We start from the raw sequence: 16434 nt of genomic DNA, 5'->3' as shown, positions 1-16434 counted from the left end.
ATCTCCTCCCTCCTTTTGGCCCCTCCCAAATTCTTCTGATTAGTTTTTTGGGGCAGCACCCCGTTCCTTATCAGGACCCTCCTGTTGTGAGACAACTCATGCAAGTGGTTATCGTCTTGCCTGGTCAAGGTGGGTGGTTTTCTTCAGTGGTTCCCGAACATTTTGATGAACCCTCTTTCCTGTCCAGAGTTTATGCAGAGGCAGAACAGTCATCGCGTTTGTGCCTATGGTTTCAGCAGCAGTTAGTAGGCAGTCCATTCTCATGCGGGATGAAGGTAGTAGCGGTAGTGTTAGTTGCTCAGTTATGGCCGACTCTTTGTGACCCTGTGGACTGTAGCCTGCCAGGCTCTTCTGTCTATAGGATTCTCCAGGCACGAATACTGGAGTAGGTTGCCATTCCCTTTTCCAGGGGATCTTCCCAACCCACGGATCGAACCTGATCTCCTGCACTGCAGGCAGATTCTTTACCATCTGAGCCACCAGGGAAGCCCATATGGGATGAAGCTAAGGGGACTTAAATGTCGTCTACCCTCGCTCTTATTGACCAAACTTGAGTCCGGGGCTTGCCTGTGCACTGTAAGGCCAATCTTCTGACACCGGGTTGTGATGAAGGGATGTGCAGCCTTTACTGTAAAGGTGCCAACACAGGGATGGGTGACTTATGCTCTGAAAACCCCCAAACACCCAGGTGGATTTCAGCAAAGCATTTTTAAAGGCCCGGTGAGGGAAGGGGTTACAGGGTATGTGGTCAGCTGGTGCACAGTTCTGATTGGTTGATTTCAGGTAACAGGGTGGTTTACCTTATCAATCCTTAGGTACCAGTGGGTCTGGGGGTGCATGATCATCAAGTAGTTAATTCCTTCCATTTTGGTGGTGGTTTTAGTATCTGTGACATAGCTCAAGACTGTGCATCAGATACTGTTATTTAGGTACCTCTGGAAGGAGCTGCAGCAGAGGACACTGGGGGTGGGGTTCTGTCCTGAGAAGGCCCTGTAGGATCCTATTCGGTTACATTGCAATTTTGTCCACTTAGAGATAGTTGACCAATTTGTTTGGAAACTGGAAGCCTCCTCTTAAAATAATCATCATCAGATCAGATCAGATCAGATCAGTCACTCAGTCGTGGCCGACTCTTTGTGACCCCATGAATCGCAGCACGCCAGGCCTCCCTGTCCATCACCAACTCCTGGAGTTCACTCAGACTCACGTCCATCGAGTCAGTGATGCCATCCAGCCGTCTCATCCTCTGTCGTCCCATTCTCCTCCTGCCCCCAATCCCTCCCAGCATCAGGGTCTTTTCCAATGAATCAACTCTTCGCATGAGGTGGCCAAAGTACTGGAGTTTCAGCTTTAGCATCATTCCTTCCAAAGAAATCGCAGAGCTGATCTCCTTCAGAATGGACTGGTTGGATCTCCTTGCAGTCCAAGGGACTCTCAAGAGTCTTCTCCAACACCACAGTTCAAAAGCATCAATTCTTCGGCGCTCAGCCTTCTTCACAGTCCAACTCTCACATCCATACATGACCACAGGAAAAACCATAGCATCATAGGCAGGTATTATGTTGGGTCAGAGGTTGAAGCCTTGGAGGGAAAGAAGGTCCCTAATCCTTGGTTCTCTGGGGTTCCTATACTCTCTCCTACTTGGCTCTTACATGGTGTGATGAAAATGAATCAGGGTGAATAACAACCCTAAGACTGTAACAAAATCTTAATGAAAGAATTCTTCTTAAATATTCTTAATATATAAGAATTCATAAGCTAAGGGGGCTTAATTGTCAAGTCTACCCTCTTCTTAAATTCTTCTTAAATATTCTTCTAAGAATATTTAACAGGGACCCTGGTTTGTTAGAGATACAAGAAAAGAAAAAGGAGGGGAAAAGCTATCCACGTGAAATGATGAATGATCATTTCATGTTTTGGGCACTAGAAGTAACTTTTCAAAGGGTAAAGAAAACCAAGAGGGGCAGGGTATAGAAAGCTATTTGAGATTTAAAAACAGCAGAAAGGGAGTATTCCAAATGCCCTTCTCAAGCTGACAGAGGGAATGAATAAGAAAAGGAGTGCCATCCCCTGTGTTTGTTTATAAAACAAAGAAATGCCTCTTCCTCAGGCCCCAGAATTCTTCCAGGAAAGGGCTGGAAAGCCCTGCCGCATTCCAAGGATGCTCCTCTGTGTTTGCACATCTGGGGAGGGCACCTTTGGTGGGTGTGGTGCTTACTGGGCTGTGCAGGTGACCAGCAGGGGGACACACCTAAGGCCAGGGCTGAGGCATTTCTTGAAGGCATTTCTTCAACTCTTAAAAATGATTAAACTCCAGGAGTTGGTGATGGACAGGGAGGCCTGGCGTGCTGCGATTCATGGGGTCACAAAGAGTCGGACATGACTGAGCGACTGAACTGAACTGAACTGACTGAATATCATATATGAAACGAACCGCCAGTCCAGGTTCGATGCATGATACAGGATCCTTGGGGCTGGTGCACTGAGACGACCCAGAGGGATGGTACGGGGAGGGAGGAGGGAGGGGGGTTCAGGATGGGGAACACGTGTACACCCGTGGCAGATTCATGTTGATGTATGGCAAAACCAACACAATATTGTAAAGTAATTAACCTTCAATTAAAATAAATAAATTTATATTAAAAAAGATGATTAAATCCCTTAGCGTGTAAAGACAAACCTAGATCTCCTCTGTTTGGGGGAAGCCTCTCTCAAAAAAGAGAATTTAGTATGTCTGAACTTTAGATCTTAAAGAACTTTAAGGATGAAAATAAGTCTTAAACACTTCAGAGATGACTGCTTGTCCAGACATTCTAAAGAATTATTCAGAAATGAAGACATTCGGTTGTCATTTTTAATAAGGGAGAAAGTGTTGTTGGTTTCGCTTATGTTTTCTTTTTCTCTGTGTTTATAAGGATTGTTTATTCTTTATTCAGATCTTGCCAACATATCAACAGATCTTTTCCTGACTGTCTCATCCATAATTTATGTAATCTCTGCTGCTGGTTTCTGAGATTATTCCAAGAGAGTAGGCAGTAAGGCGGCACGTCCAGTTTTTATACCAAGGCTCAGTCCTTTCCTGGGACTTTCTGTATCCATGTTCCACGCTTTTTCTTGCCGTGGACTGAATGGATGTTCATTTCCTCAACCAGAAATTCTCAGAATATCTAGTTGTGTCACCCATAAACCCGTGGGTATGACTCAATATTTGTAGCTCTTTAATTAATAGCAAGAGAACATTCCAGAAGATGTGAACGGGTAGCTCTCTCCTTGGGTATGGAAGGATGACTCCCTCATTCTCCCCTGATCCCAACTCAGTTACAGTTGCAAAGTAAAAATCTGGACAAATACTTTGGTGCTGGAAAAAAACAGGACAGTCAAAATGCACTTTTTTTGTTGTTTTCAAATCAGCTGTTTAAAATCCTGGCAAGCTGTTATATGCTGTATTTGGAAATGTGCAGGTTGACACTGGGCTACATGGTTTTGAACAGTCAGAGTTTTGGTTTTGTAGAATGTTTTCCTTGCATCTAAGGTTTGCAAAAGGTATAGGTGAGAATGTTTTTTAGCTTTTATATGTGGTTAAAATAGTCCATTAGCAATCTAGTTGAGAAAACAAGGTTTTTATCACCACCCTGGCCTTGATTAATTGCAGAATTTCAGATCAATTATTTACATTCTTTGGCTATTCTTTGGTTTGAAAAAGAATGAGGTCTGTACCTAAATATTTACCTTCTTTGAAAAACCGTTCTTAGTAGAGGCCACCTGGGAATAGGAAGCAGCAATAGGAAGGGGGCGGCTCTTTGGCACAGGGACAGTTCGGCTGTCATAAGACAGTGGAATTGTGCAAGAACAGATTAATAGCTTTGATTACACAAAGAATGCAGAAAAGCTCACTGAAAGGAAGTGGGGCAAACACTTGGCAAGCATCTGGGATGGGCCAGACACTAAGCCAGCCAGAGAGCATGAAGAAGGGAGCTGTGGGTGTCTCTCGAGGATGGTGCTTCAGAGTTTTGAAGCACGTAATAAGTAAGATGACATATAAGTAAGACAGCATCTTGGTTTCTTCGGGATCATTGTTATGTCTGTTCTGGCAAAATTAAGAAGAGCCCCCTGTTTGGCTCTCCAGAGCATCTTTAGACAATATGTAGTGACCCTCATTATAAGCCTGATGTCCAGCTCCCTTGGCTTTTTCCCCAGATATCAGATGAGATTCCAAAAGGTGAAGTGAATTGCCTGAAATCACACAGGAAATGGGTTGCCGACAAAGATGCGACTCGACCTTGACCTTTCTGATTCTAGCCTTCTAATAACGTTAAGCTTCTTCCTGAGAGCTGCCAGCCAGGAGACTATCCCACTCCCACCTGGCCTTATTCTGGACCTGAAGGGGAGACTCCAGGAAGCCAGTTGCCATCAAATGTGAAAAACTACTAAAATGTGCAGTGTGTAAGTCCACAGACTCAAAAAAGGAAAAGGTCTGCGGTAAATTTAGGGCATCATGTGATTTGAAATATTTTATAAGGCTGAATAGATGCTGCACCCCCCAGGTTATTTTCCACTTAAAAACTTCCTTTTCTGTTCCTTTGCCCACTTTTCCCACTTCCTGGAATACCCTTCTTGGAACTCCTCAAGTTACCAGATGTCTTGGTCCTTGGGCTCGCTCCCGGTGCCAGGTCTTTCCTCTGCAGGGAGCCCCTCAGCGCTGCTCCTGAGAGCACCGAGCGGCCTTGTTCCCGAGAATTCCAAGCGCTTGCTGCAGGCGCCATGCTTGTTGGTTCATTTTTCCCCTTCAGTCCCATCTCGCCCGCCCTCTGCTCTCCCACTCCTGACCACGCCCCCCGCCCCCAACCGAGGTCTCTGGGACCCTAGTGCTCAGGCTCAGTAGTTGCGGCGCACGGTCTTAGTTGCTCCGCAGCACGTGTGGTCTCCCCAGACTGGGGATCAAACCCATGTCTTCTGCATTGGCAGGTGGATTCTCTACCACTGAGCTACCAGGGAAGCCCTCTTCACCTAATATTAAAAATAAGTGGAAAAAAAAAAGTGCAGTGGCAACAGTAAAGTCAGGCAGTGTGTTCTGGAGTGAGTATTAGGTGCTAGGGTGGAGAATGTCCTCCAAATTAGATGGCGCAGAAAGACGTCTCCGGGGACATTTGAACTGAGCCCTGAGGGATGAAGGTGAATACCTGTGGGAAAGGGCATGGCCAGAATGGTCCATGCAGAGGGCACAGCATGTCCCAACTGCCATGAAACTTGGCCTGAACATAGTGAAAGTGACTAGATCAGAGTAAGTCAGGGGAGAGTGGGTAGTTGACACACTGGGAGCCTGGAGCATTCCAGCAGAGCTATTCCAGTAGGCTCTGTGGGCTGCCAGTCCTCAAACTGTTCCTGGCCCGGCCTGAGGGAAACAGTTAAAAACATACAGCAATTTGACATTTCTGCAGTATCAGAGTGTGTGATTATTTCAACAGCAACTCATTTTCATTGTATTTGAGAACAGTTGGTCCACACTGAATTGGAACAGGGGTGGGGGTCTTGGGGTGGTGAAGACCAGTTCACCCCAGATATTTCGAGAAGCACTGGTTTAGAATTGCATAAGCTGGAGAGGCAGGTGTGGAGGCAGGAGATTCATGGGGGAGAGCAGTTAGGGTCCTATTATATGAGTCAAATGGCAGCATGGACTGTAGTCTGTGAGAGGAGATGGAAACATACTGTGGAGGCAGAGGCAACAGGGCCAGCTTCAGGACTGGATGAGTTGGGGCAGCCGGGAGGGAAAGAGGAATTGATGGTGCTTTGGTTTGAGCAGCTGATGCCCTATACTGAGTTACTCCTTAACCATCTTCAGTATGGTGTCTTCCTCTGCTGCCCGGTTGAGGGCACTGCATCAGAAGATGAGCAATGGTTTCCTGGGGACCACCCCCAGCAGCCCAGATTTCCTTTTTCTTTACTTCTAATGCCATTTCGTTAGCCATCCAGCTCTCTTATGCTGACCCTTCTTTTTTGAATTTTTCTCAACCTGTTATCTGTGCACTCTCATTTTTTCCCCACATGTAACCTTTCCTCTCCACTTCCCCTTCAGAAATGCAGCCTTTCTGAAACTGGTCATCACTGGTACCTTCTGCTTCCCCTAACATGCCCGTTTCTTTAATTTCACATTATCCAGTTGGGAGACGTGGTACCATTTCTGATGCTTCTAGGTCTGAACAGATCCATCCTGGACTGGTTCTTCTTGAATGAAAGTGTATTGCATCTTCCTACATGTTTCCATCCCACCACCTCCCCCCGGGACAACCGCATATCCTTTACCTTTTGAGGCATCCTCAGAGCCTCTAACTCTTCTCTCCGCTTCTGCATGGTTTTACTACTAATGCCCACACTCGGCTTATTTTGTCTTTTTCTCACTCGGTACATAGCAGGTTCCCAATGAGTATTTTTTGGAATTGCCCCACAATTAATCGAATTCATTTTTCTATATCCAAGCCAAGGTGGACTTGCAACCAAGTGCAGGGAAATACTGCTTCTCTCTCAATCTCTATTCACTGGGATTTTGTTGTTGTTAGTTTTGTGCTGCTAGAGCAAGTGTTATCTAAATTCCACCTGTTTTGCAACATTTGTTCTCAGGGATGTGGTTAAACCATTTTAAGGATGTACCTCTAAGCCATACTGTTATATCTGTTTGCTTTTTAAAGATCTTAAGTCACTGTATTATTAATGAGACAATAGTCTGTGGAAAACACAGAAGCTGACCCTTGATAAAAGGACGAGGGCAGAATGGTTTCCTACTGTCGCTTCTCCCCCTGGCCTTTCAAGAGGAATGTTGGAGCCCGGGAGCCCCCTTTGTCTGCCTTCATTAAAAGGAAGCCCAGACAGCTGCAGCTGGCATGGAGTGAGGCTGTGGCAAGTGGTGTCCTTGGCTTCCTGTGTTCTCAGTGGAATTTGGATGGCATTTGGGTCCAGCCTGTGCAGGACATGTTTAGTAATGAACACAAACTTTTATCTTCTATTTTGCTATAAGATATAATCACCTTAAGCTGTAATCAGAGGTCCTTCTCAAAATTTGTCTCACAAGATGAACTAGATGCCTAATGGATGTGGTTAGTCCTGTCAGCCATTCAGACAGCCCACTCCTGGGCCTCCTGATAAAGGGGCATTGTTTGCAGGCAGTCTTTTGCTCTCTTCCTGCTTCTGTTAATGACTTAATTAACAGGAAGTAAATAGGATGGAATAAAACTGTAAATAGTGTGTCTAACCTACTCTTCACCCTTTAAGAAAAAAATCCAGAGATGACACTTTGTATGGGAAAAATTTATTTTAGGTTGTAGTATTTTTTGAATCTACGTCTAATAATCTTTTACATTTGTAGGTGCCCATCAGGATACTTAATCTTTCGTGATTCCTCATCATTAATATCCAGGAAAACGAGAGCAGGTGATGGCGTTGGCCTTTTTTTTTTTTTTTTAAAGGAAACAGGTAGTTGACCCACTTCAAGTTAACTCTAGGATGTATGGACCAGACTAGGTTTCACGAGCTGTTTGATAGGACAAACAAGAAACAATTGATTTAACCATATGACATGTCACAGAATATGAATTTTACAACTCTTAGTGAGCTAGGGGAACTACTTTGCTTTGGTTAGAGTTTTTAAAATAAGTTGAGCTGGTACAGCTTTATAAGGCTTTGTTGCACAGCATTCATGAAAATGTTTTCTGCCCTGCGGGTTTTCTTTGGATCACATATTGAATTCATCTCGTTGAACTGAATGTGTGAGAGAATGAACAGAAACAGCGGTCTGCATGGTCACCTTAGGAAGGCTCAGGGGACTTTTTCTCCAAAGGCCATGGGTACAGGAGTTTCAAAAGGAACCATAAGTAAATTTGCAGGCTGTGAAAAGGAGCACAAAAGGGGTCTGGTCAAATGCCATTTTAAAAGGGATAAAGGAAGGTCAAACAGCAGCTGAAGTCTCTGGGCTTCTATTGAAAAACCAGGACGACCCCCTCCAGTAGTGAAGCCCTCCATGGGCACATTCATTCCCTTCTATCTCATCCACACTCCTGCCTGTTTCAGTCTGCTTTCCACTTTCTCAGGATGTATCAGTCTTTTTCTAGCAGATGCCTGATATTCAATGAAAGTCCAGCTTGGCTATGTCTTTGACCTTTGTGCAATTAAGTTTAAACCTGTGCATAATCATATAAGGGACAGGTCAAGGTGCTACGATGGCTGACTCCTGAGTGGGGAACTGGAGGTGCATCATTTCACGCATGTAGAGAGAAAGGACTGCGTTTCCAGATATCTGTGTCAAAGGGGTCTCTCCTCAGCTCAGTCCCCTTTCTCTCCTGGTCAGATGGGTTTTACAGAGAAGGCGCCATCCCAGCACAATGCAGGATGCGTTGGATTCTGTGTGTTTGTCTTTTGCTCTGATCCCTCATTGATGGCTGTGAAGAGCAAGAGACCCCGTACTACTCACTTAGCAACCCCTGCCTACCACAGGGCTCCTGCAAAGGCAAGGACTTGGTGAATGCCGGTTGAAAGGAGGAGTCAGAAGTGCCTTAAAAGTTGACCTGCCTCGGGTCTCCATTAGTGGCATTGACTGTCGATTCTGGCACTTTGTTTGGGCAGAGGGAAATCTCAATGAACTAGGTTTGGTGTGGACTGTTAATTTGTGTTGTCTCATTGTCCCTAGAGAAAATAGCTGTCTGCTTCTGAGCCCTGGACCTGATATCTAAATTTAATAATGGGTATGTCTACACCCAAGGTTTTCTTGTTCTTAGAATTCCATTTTACGTGGAGCAAGTCTCCTCCCTGCTTTAGAGATGCAGTGCTTTCCGCCTCATGACAGGCGGGAGCTCCTTGGCACAGTCTGTGGAAGCCCCGGGTAATGTCGTGCGGTTTTGATGGCATCTCAGAGGGGGTGGGGCTGATCCCATTGAAGCCCTTTCAAGAAGCGGCTCCTTTCAGCAAGGCAACAAGGAGTGTCTTGTTCTGTGCCCTGGAGTCCCTGTGAGGGGCCGCTGTGTCTAAAGGATGCCATTAGCATCCAGGCAGTATGCCACAGGAGCGAGATTTCATCTGGACTTCTGGAAGCTGGCTGCGGGGTGAGGCTGCTGCTGAGACCAGTCACTCAGGGCCAGAGAAGGTCCACGCTGAGGACTGCAGACGGCAGTAAGGGCCATGTGAAGATGCTATGGTGAGCTGGACAGGTTTGGATATGGCGTGTGGAGACACAGATGGATCGTTTCAGGTTACGCTTGGCAAACAGCGCTTCCATCCTTAAGATACTGTTTAGTTTTCAATTGCCTTTGTACTTTAGAAATTCTCATTGAGCTTGAATTAAAAAAAATCCCTTACCTAACAAAGGGATTATATGGAGAGAGGAAGTGCTTTACTGGCTCCTTATAAAACCTCCTTAAAGCCCTGGGCCTGTATTAGAGAGAGATGAAGTTCTTAAAAGCAAGGCTGTGTCACGAGTTTCTATATGAACTTTGCATATTACTACTTGACACAGCAGCTCAACCAGGGATTGGCCTCATTTTTTTCTTTTAAGTAAGTCTGTCTTTCAGGAAATTGCAGTTTCTATCCTTCCTGCCTCCCTGGTTATTTTGTGAGCACTTGCTAAGGAGCGCCACCTCTTTGATCCCTGGCTGCCTGGCTTACAGTCTGACTTTACCACTTAGCAGTTTTACTATGAGCAGGTGCTTAACATTCCAGACTTCAGCTTCATCCTCTGAAAAAAAAAATGGTAATAATTTTCAAAACTGTTCTAAAGATGAGATGGTACTCACTAAATACAAAAAAGCACCATACCTGGCATATACACAATCCCTTATACTATTTACAGGATCCAGTTCCTGTCCTGGAGGAGTCTATGGCCCAGTTGGAGAAACAGATAAGCCCATAAAAGATGGGGTCAGTGTGCAATGCGTAGTAACAATTTAGCAGAGGTCAGTGTTTACTAGTTCCTGTTATGTGCAGGCAGATACACAAATAAGGTGCTTGCCTTCAGGAAGTATGTACCTGCCCAGCAGTGTGACAGAGCTATGTGGAGGGGGGCCTGGGGACAGCATTACCAGAACGAGATGACGTCAGAAATGTGGTTCATGCTTCAGAGGAGGCCGACCTGGAGGAGATGAGCCTTGTGTTTTCAATATTGGGTGAATGTTTTGAACAAAAGAAGCCAGATATATCAAAGTGGACAACAATATAGGATTCCATTTTCATAAAGTTCAAAATAAGCAAAACTTGTCTGTGTGATGGAAATCAGAACAGCAGTTACCTTTGCGGGAGTTCATTGATTGGAAAAGAACAGAAAGGAACCTCCTGGTAGGTCTGTGTCTTGATCTGGGGGTGTGAGTACATGGTTGTACCTAAGTAATACTTACAGATCTGTATACACTTAATAGTGCAGTTTTTTATGCATGTTCTTCAATAATATGATCTTGTTTAGTCCAGTGCTTTTGTGACTACATGGACGGTAGCCTGCCAGGCACCTCTGTCCATGGGATTTTCCAGGCAATACTGGAAGGGGTTGCCATTTCCTTCTCCAGGGGATCTTCCCGACCCAGGGAACAAACCTGCGTCTCCTGCATTGGCAGGTGGATTCTTTATCACTGAGCCACCACAGGGAACTAAGTAGTGATAATGAGCGGACACAGCTTGGTTAAAAATAGAGGAAAGATCACACTCAAGATTGAGAAGAATAGGAAAGGTATGGAACAGCATGTCAAATTCCCAACTATAACAAGTTGGTCTGGATGGAAGGATGGATACATGTCAGAGAATAAAGATGGAATGACAGAACCATCTTTCACGTCCAGGCTGTTAAGGCATCCTTATGGTAGTTCTCATTAGTTTTCTGAGGAACCTCCATAGAGGCTGTACCAACTTGCATTTCCACCAACAGTGTATGAGGGGTTCCCTTTTCTCCATACTCTCTCCAGCATTTGTGATTTGTAGACTTTTTAATGATGGCCATTCTAACTGGTGTGAAGTGATACGTCATTGTAGTTTTGATTTGCATTTCTCTAATAGTTAGTGAGGCTATCTTTTTATGTGCCTAGTCGCTCAGTCATGTCTGATTCTTTGCGACCCCATGGACTGTAGCCTGCCAGGCTCCTCTGTCCATAGGATTTTCCAGACAAGGATACTGGAGTGGGTTGCCACTTCCTTCTCCAAGGGATCTTCCCAACCCAGGAATCAAACCTGGGTCTCCTGCACTGTAGGCAGACTCTTTACTGTCTGAGCCACCAGGGGAGCCCTGATAATTAGTGAGGTTGAACATCTTTTCATATGCCTACTGGTCACCTGTACATCTTCCTTGGAGAAGTGTCTAGGTCTTCTGCCCATTTTTTGATTGTGTTTTTCTTAACTGAGTTGTATGAAAGTGAGAAAGTTAGTTGTTGAGTCCTACTCTGTGACCCCTTGCACTCTAACCCACTAGGCTCCTCTGTCCATGGGATTCTCCAGGCAAGAATACTGAAGTAGGTAGCCATTCCCTTATTCCAGGGGATCTTCCCGAGCCAGGGATCGATTTTCTAGACCCAGGGATTGAACCCATCTCCTTCATTGCTCTTCACTCTCTTGAGTCACCAAGGAAGCCCTATGAGCTGTATGAGCTGTTTGTATATTTTGGAGATTAAGCCCGTGTTGGTCCCATCATTTGCAAGTATTTTCTCCCAGTCCATAGGTTATTTTTTCATTTTGTTTATGGTTTTCTTTTCTGTATAAAACCTTGTTAAGTTTTATTAGGTCCCATCTGGTTATTTTTTATTATTATAAGGCATCCCTTTCTTAATCCCTTACTTAGGTAGAGTATAGTAGTAGAAACTGACCTTGGTTTGGGTCACTTACCTTGGAACTTCTGTTTAGTCTTCTCATCCTTTGAACAGGCTTTTGGGAAACTTAAAGGAAATAATGTATCTCAAGTGGTATGTCTGACAAATGCTTCCTAAAAGATTTTAAAGTGTATATGTTTGTGTGGTTTATTTAATCACAGTCCTAATATTTGACTGTCCAAATCAGAAACTTGGGGTTACTGTATTACAGAGTAATGTTTGCTCATCTTAAACTTTTGATCTTTTAGTTAAATAATTATTGTTTCATATAATTATAGCGTAATATAAAAAAATCTTTTTTTTAAACCTTAAAAAATTTCTTTTGTCTGTAATCATGAAATCACTTTAAGCATCTGAGAACAGAATTTCTAGTTCACTAAGGCTTACATTTGGCAATGTTTGTTGTAGGAGGACAGAACAACTTTAAATATGTCAGTTTTCCAGTTTTCTCATTTATTTGGAAATGTGTGAGTGTGCAGGGAAAAGAGAGGAGGGAGTGGCAAGAGATAGATTTACTAGGATTTTTTTTTTTCATGAAATTTTATTTTGAAATGTTAAATGTCAGATTGTGAGTGTACAGAGTATCTTTTTGCGATTATTAGTGTAATCAGCTATTTGTTAACAAGATGATCCCCTAGTGAAGGAAATGGCAACCCACTGCAGTATTTTCACCTGGAAAATCCCATGGACAGGCGAGCCCGGCAGGCTCCAGTTTGTGGGGTCACAAAAGATTCAGACACAACTTAGCAACTAAACAACAACAACAAACCGTCATATGAGAAATTCCACTTAATAACAAGACAGAGTCATTCAGAATCTCTTGACAATGACTTGTTTGGGGCTTATTTACATTTTCCAGATTATCATTTTAAAATTGGTTTTGAAGACCAGTGCTTACCTTTCTAGAGAATCTCTGCCCTGTTTTGGGGGAAAGAAGCCTTTACATTCTAGAATATACCTCATTCTGTATCTAAGCACTGTCGAATCTCTAAACTGGATGTTCCCTGCGTTTAGGAGTGAGCGAGCCCGTTGGATAACCGCCCTGGGACACAGCAGTGGGAAGCAGCCTCCAGATCGGACCTGTAAGTACCCAGAGGGCTGACAATCTGAAACAGAGAGAGCTCTGCCCCCTGCTGGTTGCTGGGTTGTTAGTGGTTAAATTTCACACTACCCGCTTTTAAGTTCCAAGGTTTCCTTCTTGCTGCCCCACATCAGCACTGGGTGCACCCCGCTTTGGAAGACAAGGGGACAAATTCCAACCTCAAGTGCAGTTCTTTGCTCTATAAATGTGGCACATCATTGCATAGCCTTCCTGAGTCTCTTAAATCACCTGCAAGTTAGGTGCATCATTTATATAATATGATAGAATAAAGTTAAATGTACTTTGACCGCCTTGCTTATACTATCAAGCTCCTCCATTTCTAGTTTGTTAATGGGCAGTAGTAGCATATTTAAACCTTCTCCATACTAAAGTGTACTTTTAACCTTAAGGTAAATCACTTTACCCTTCCTTTTGACTTTTTGTTATTAAATAATATTAAAAATGTTTTAATTTTCTAGGGAGCTAGGAACTGACACAGTGAAGGGTAGTGCCATGTGCTAAGCATTCTGCTTTGACGTTATGCTGCTCTGGGTGATTCTAGCTGGAAGGGCAAATTCAAAGAACTGGGGCAACAAAACTGGATCTCCTGGAGCACTCACAAATCACAGCTTAAAGTCAAAGCTTTAGTGACTGGCTTGAAATTTCTCTGGAATCAAGTTTTATATTAAAAAACAAAGTAAGAACTCAGGTCAGCCAGGACCAAATCACTGAAGTAAAAGTTTGTCTGTTAGGATCTAACGTTTGGCTGGAACTTCTTTTATTTCTACACTTCTCTGGCAGCTCGCAGGTGCTTCTAGGTGGGCTGGGGCAGCACCCTGGGTGAGAACCAGGAGAACTGCATAGATTTTGGATTTTATCCTCAGCTGCATGGCCTTGGCACATACCCAATCTGTCTTGCCTCAGTTTCCCCCGTGGCTGTTTCTAGTTGTATTGTGTGATGTATCTAATGACTTATCAAGGCTATTTTTGAGGGGATTCATGTATCATAAAAGGCCTCTCTTGATTCTGAGCTTCTAACTGAAGCTCTGGGCCGAGTAAGGGAGTTCTAGAAACTCATTTCTGCTTCTTTTTGGAGCCTACCTTTTTTCTATCCATGCTGGCTGAGTAAATGCAAATTATTGATTTGTCCCTGTTTCATTTCTCATTATGTCCTCTTTCCCCCTCAGCACTGACCCAAGTGGAAATCATTCGATCATTTACTGCCAAGCAGCCAGATGAACTCTCTCTGCAGGTGGCGGATGTGGTCCTTATTTATCAGCGTGTTAGCGATGGTGAGTGGGAGTGCTTCAGTGGGGTGGTGGTGGTCCGGCATTCAGGGTCTCATTTTATTGTCAATGCTTATGTTCCCTAACCTTTGGTTTTCTCCTATGCACCTTTCTCTCCTTTATCTACACATTACTGTTTCTAAATGTTTTTTAATAGGCTGCAGTTACATGGCTGTTAGTCAAAAGGAACCATGAAAGGTTTCCTTCCTTCCTGGTCCCCCAGTGACCTAGTTCTCATCTCCAGAGTTTCCTCCTTCCTCATTTAAGTCAGATGGGGGACAAGATGGTACAGTCGAAGGACTCTAAGGTCACCTCCTCTCCTGAGCACACAAAAATCACAACTGGTAAACAGCCATCAATAAAAAGACTGGAACCTACCAAAAAAAGATACTGTATATCCAAAGACAAAGAAGAAGAAACCCAACAAGATCAAGGGATGCACTTACGATACAAGCAAATCTCACATGCCCTCCGCCCAGGTGGGCAATCCACAAACTGGAGAACAATTATATTACAAGAGTTCTCCCACAGGAGTGAGTGCTGAGCCCCACTTCAAGCTCCTCACCTGGGGGTCTGACATCAGGAGGAGTAGCCCCCAGAGATTTGGCTTCAAAAACCAGTGGGAGTGTAGGCTCTCCACAGGTCGGGGGGAAGTAAGACTTCACTCTTGGAGGACATACACAAGGTCATGTGTAAGCAGAACCCAGGGCAAAAGCAGTGACTCCACAGGAATTTACATCAGACCTACCTGCGGGTCTTGGAGGTTCTCCTGAGGAAACAGGAGTCAGCTGTGGCTCACTGTCTGGACAGACACTGGTGGCAGGCATACTGGGTTATGTTCAACCACATGATAATCCTGGTGCCTGACATACTGGCTTATTAGTACCAAGACCTGGTTCTACCCAACATCCCAGAGGCACCAGTAATGGGAAGCCTCAGGCCAGCCAATCAACAGAGCAGGAACACAGCCACAGACATAAGCAGACAGGCTCCCTAAAGAATTCCTGAACCCACAGCCACCTGTAGACACAACCCATAACATGGCCCTGCTGATTGGCCATGTTAACTTGGCCCACCAGAGAGCCAAGACCCAGGTCCACCTACCAGTGGGAAGGCACCAGCTAGCCTCTGGCCCTTGGGTGATGTGAGTGAGCGGAGTGTACTGTTGAGACATACAGGACATCCCCTGTAGAGCGCCACTTCTCCAAGTTTGAGAAACACAACTAACCTTCCAAATTTACAAAAAAAACACACAGAAGTTTAGACAAAATGAGATGGCGCAGGAATATGTTTCAGACAAGGGAACAAGATAAAACCTCAGAAAAGCAACTTAACTGATGTGGAGATCAGCAATCTACTCAAGAAAGAATTCTGAGTAATGATCATAAAGATGACCCAAGAATATGGGAAAGAACAGATGCACAGAGAAGTTACAGAGTTTTAAAAAGTTATAAAAGATAACAACCAGAGTGGGAGGATACAATAACTGAAGTGAAAAACATACCTAGAAGGAATCAACAGGAGAATAAATGAGGCAGAAGAATGGATAAGTGAGTTGGAATACACAGTAGTGGAAATCACTGCCATGGAACAGAATAAAGGAATGAAAACAAATCAGGACAGTTCGAGACTTCTGAGGTAACCAACCTTTAAGGGAAAAAAAGAATCTGAAAAAAAAAAAATATATATATATATAACTGAATCACTTTGCTGTACATCTAAAACTAACAAAACACTGTAAATCAGCTATACTTCAATAAAAAAATAAAGTAAAAAAAATTACTTTCTCGCTACCCAAAGCATCAACATTCCTTTCTTCAACTCAGCCCAAGCTCCTAAACTCTCCCAACCAGCTGACTTCAGGGCCTCTGATCATGTCCTGCCTTTCATCATGATATGCCATTGATCCCCTCTTGAAAGGTTTCCCTCTGTTCCACCTCTCTCCTCACCTTGCGTCATCTGTGGTATCCAACCTGGGGCAGAATGCTGGCTCTGAAATTTGCCCCTACGCTCCTCCCTTGGAGCCAAACACAATCAAGATTCCTCCAAATACTTGGTGTCCCCTGAGACCTCTGCTCTTTTTTGCAGGCTGGTATGAAGGGGAAAGACTTCGAGATGGAGAACGGGGCTGGTTTCCTATGGAATGTGCTAAGGAGATAACGTGCCAAGCTACAATTGATAAGAATGTGGAGAGAATGGGCCGTTTGCTGGGACTGGAGACCAACGTGTAGCCTTTCCGAGGGTA

At 44.2% G+C, this 16434-nt stretch overlaps 1 protein-coding gene across 3 annotated transcripts in view; it reads left to right on the top strand.

Annotated features, from left to right (window-relative positions):
* The window catches only part of ARHGEF26 (Rho guanine nucleotide exchange factor 26), a 136058-nt gene extending 119624 nt beyond the window's left edge, over positions 1 to 16434 (top strand). For all 3 annotated transcript variants that reach the window (XM_070374471.1, XM_070374462.1, XM_070374468.1), the window contains 3 exons: positions 12837 to 12904; positions 14091 to 14195; positions 16278 to 16434. In XM_070374471.1, the coding sequence (XP_070230572.1) occupies positions 12837 to 12904; positions 14091 to 14195; positions 16278 to 16420 (316 nt within the window). In that variant the 3' untranslated portion in view covers positions 16421 to 16434. The remainder of the gene's footprint in view (positions 1 to 12836; positions 12905 to 14090; positions 14196 to 16277) is intronic.

Source organism: Bos mutus, chromosome 1 (genome assembly GCF_027580195.1).
Source record: "Bos mutus isolate GX-2022 chromosome 1, NWIPB_WYAK_1.1, whole genome shotgun sequence".
Taxonomy (NCBI): domain Eukaryota; kingdom Metazoa; phylum Chordata; class Mammalia; order Artiodactyla; family Bovidae; genus Bos; species Bos mutus.
Note: the sequence above shows the minus strand (reverse complement) of the source record. Positions and strands in the feature narration are given on the sequence as shown.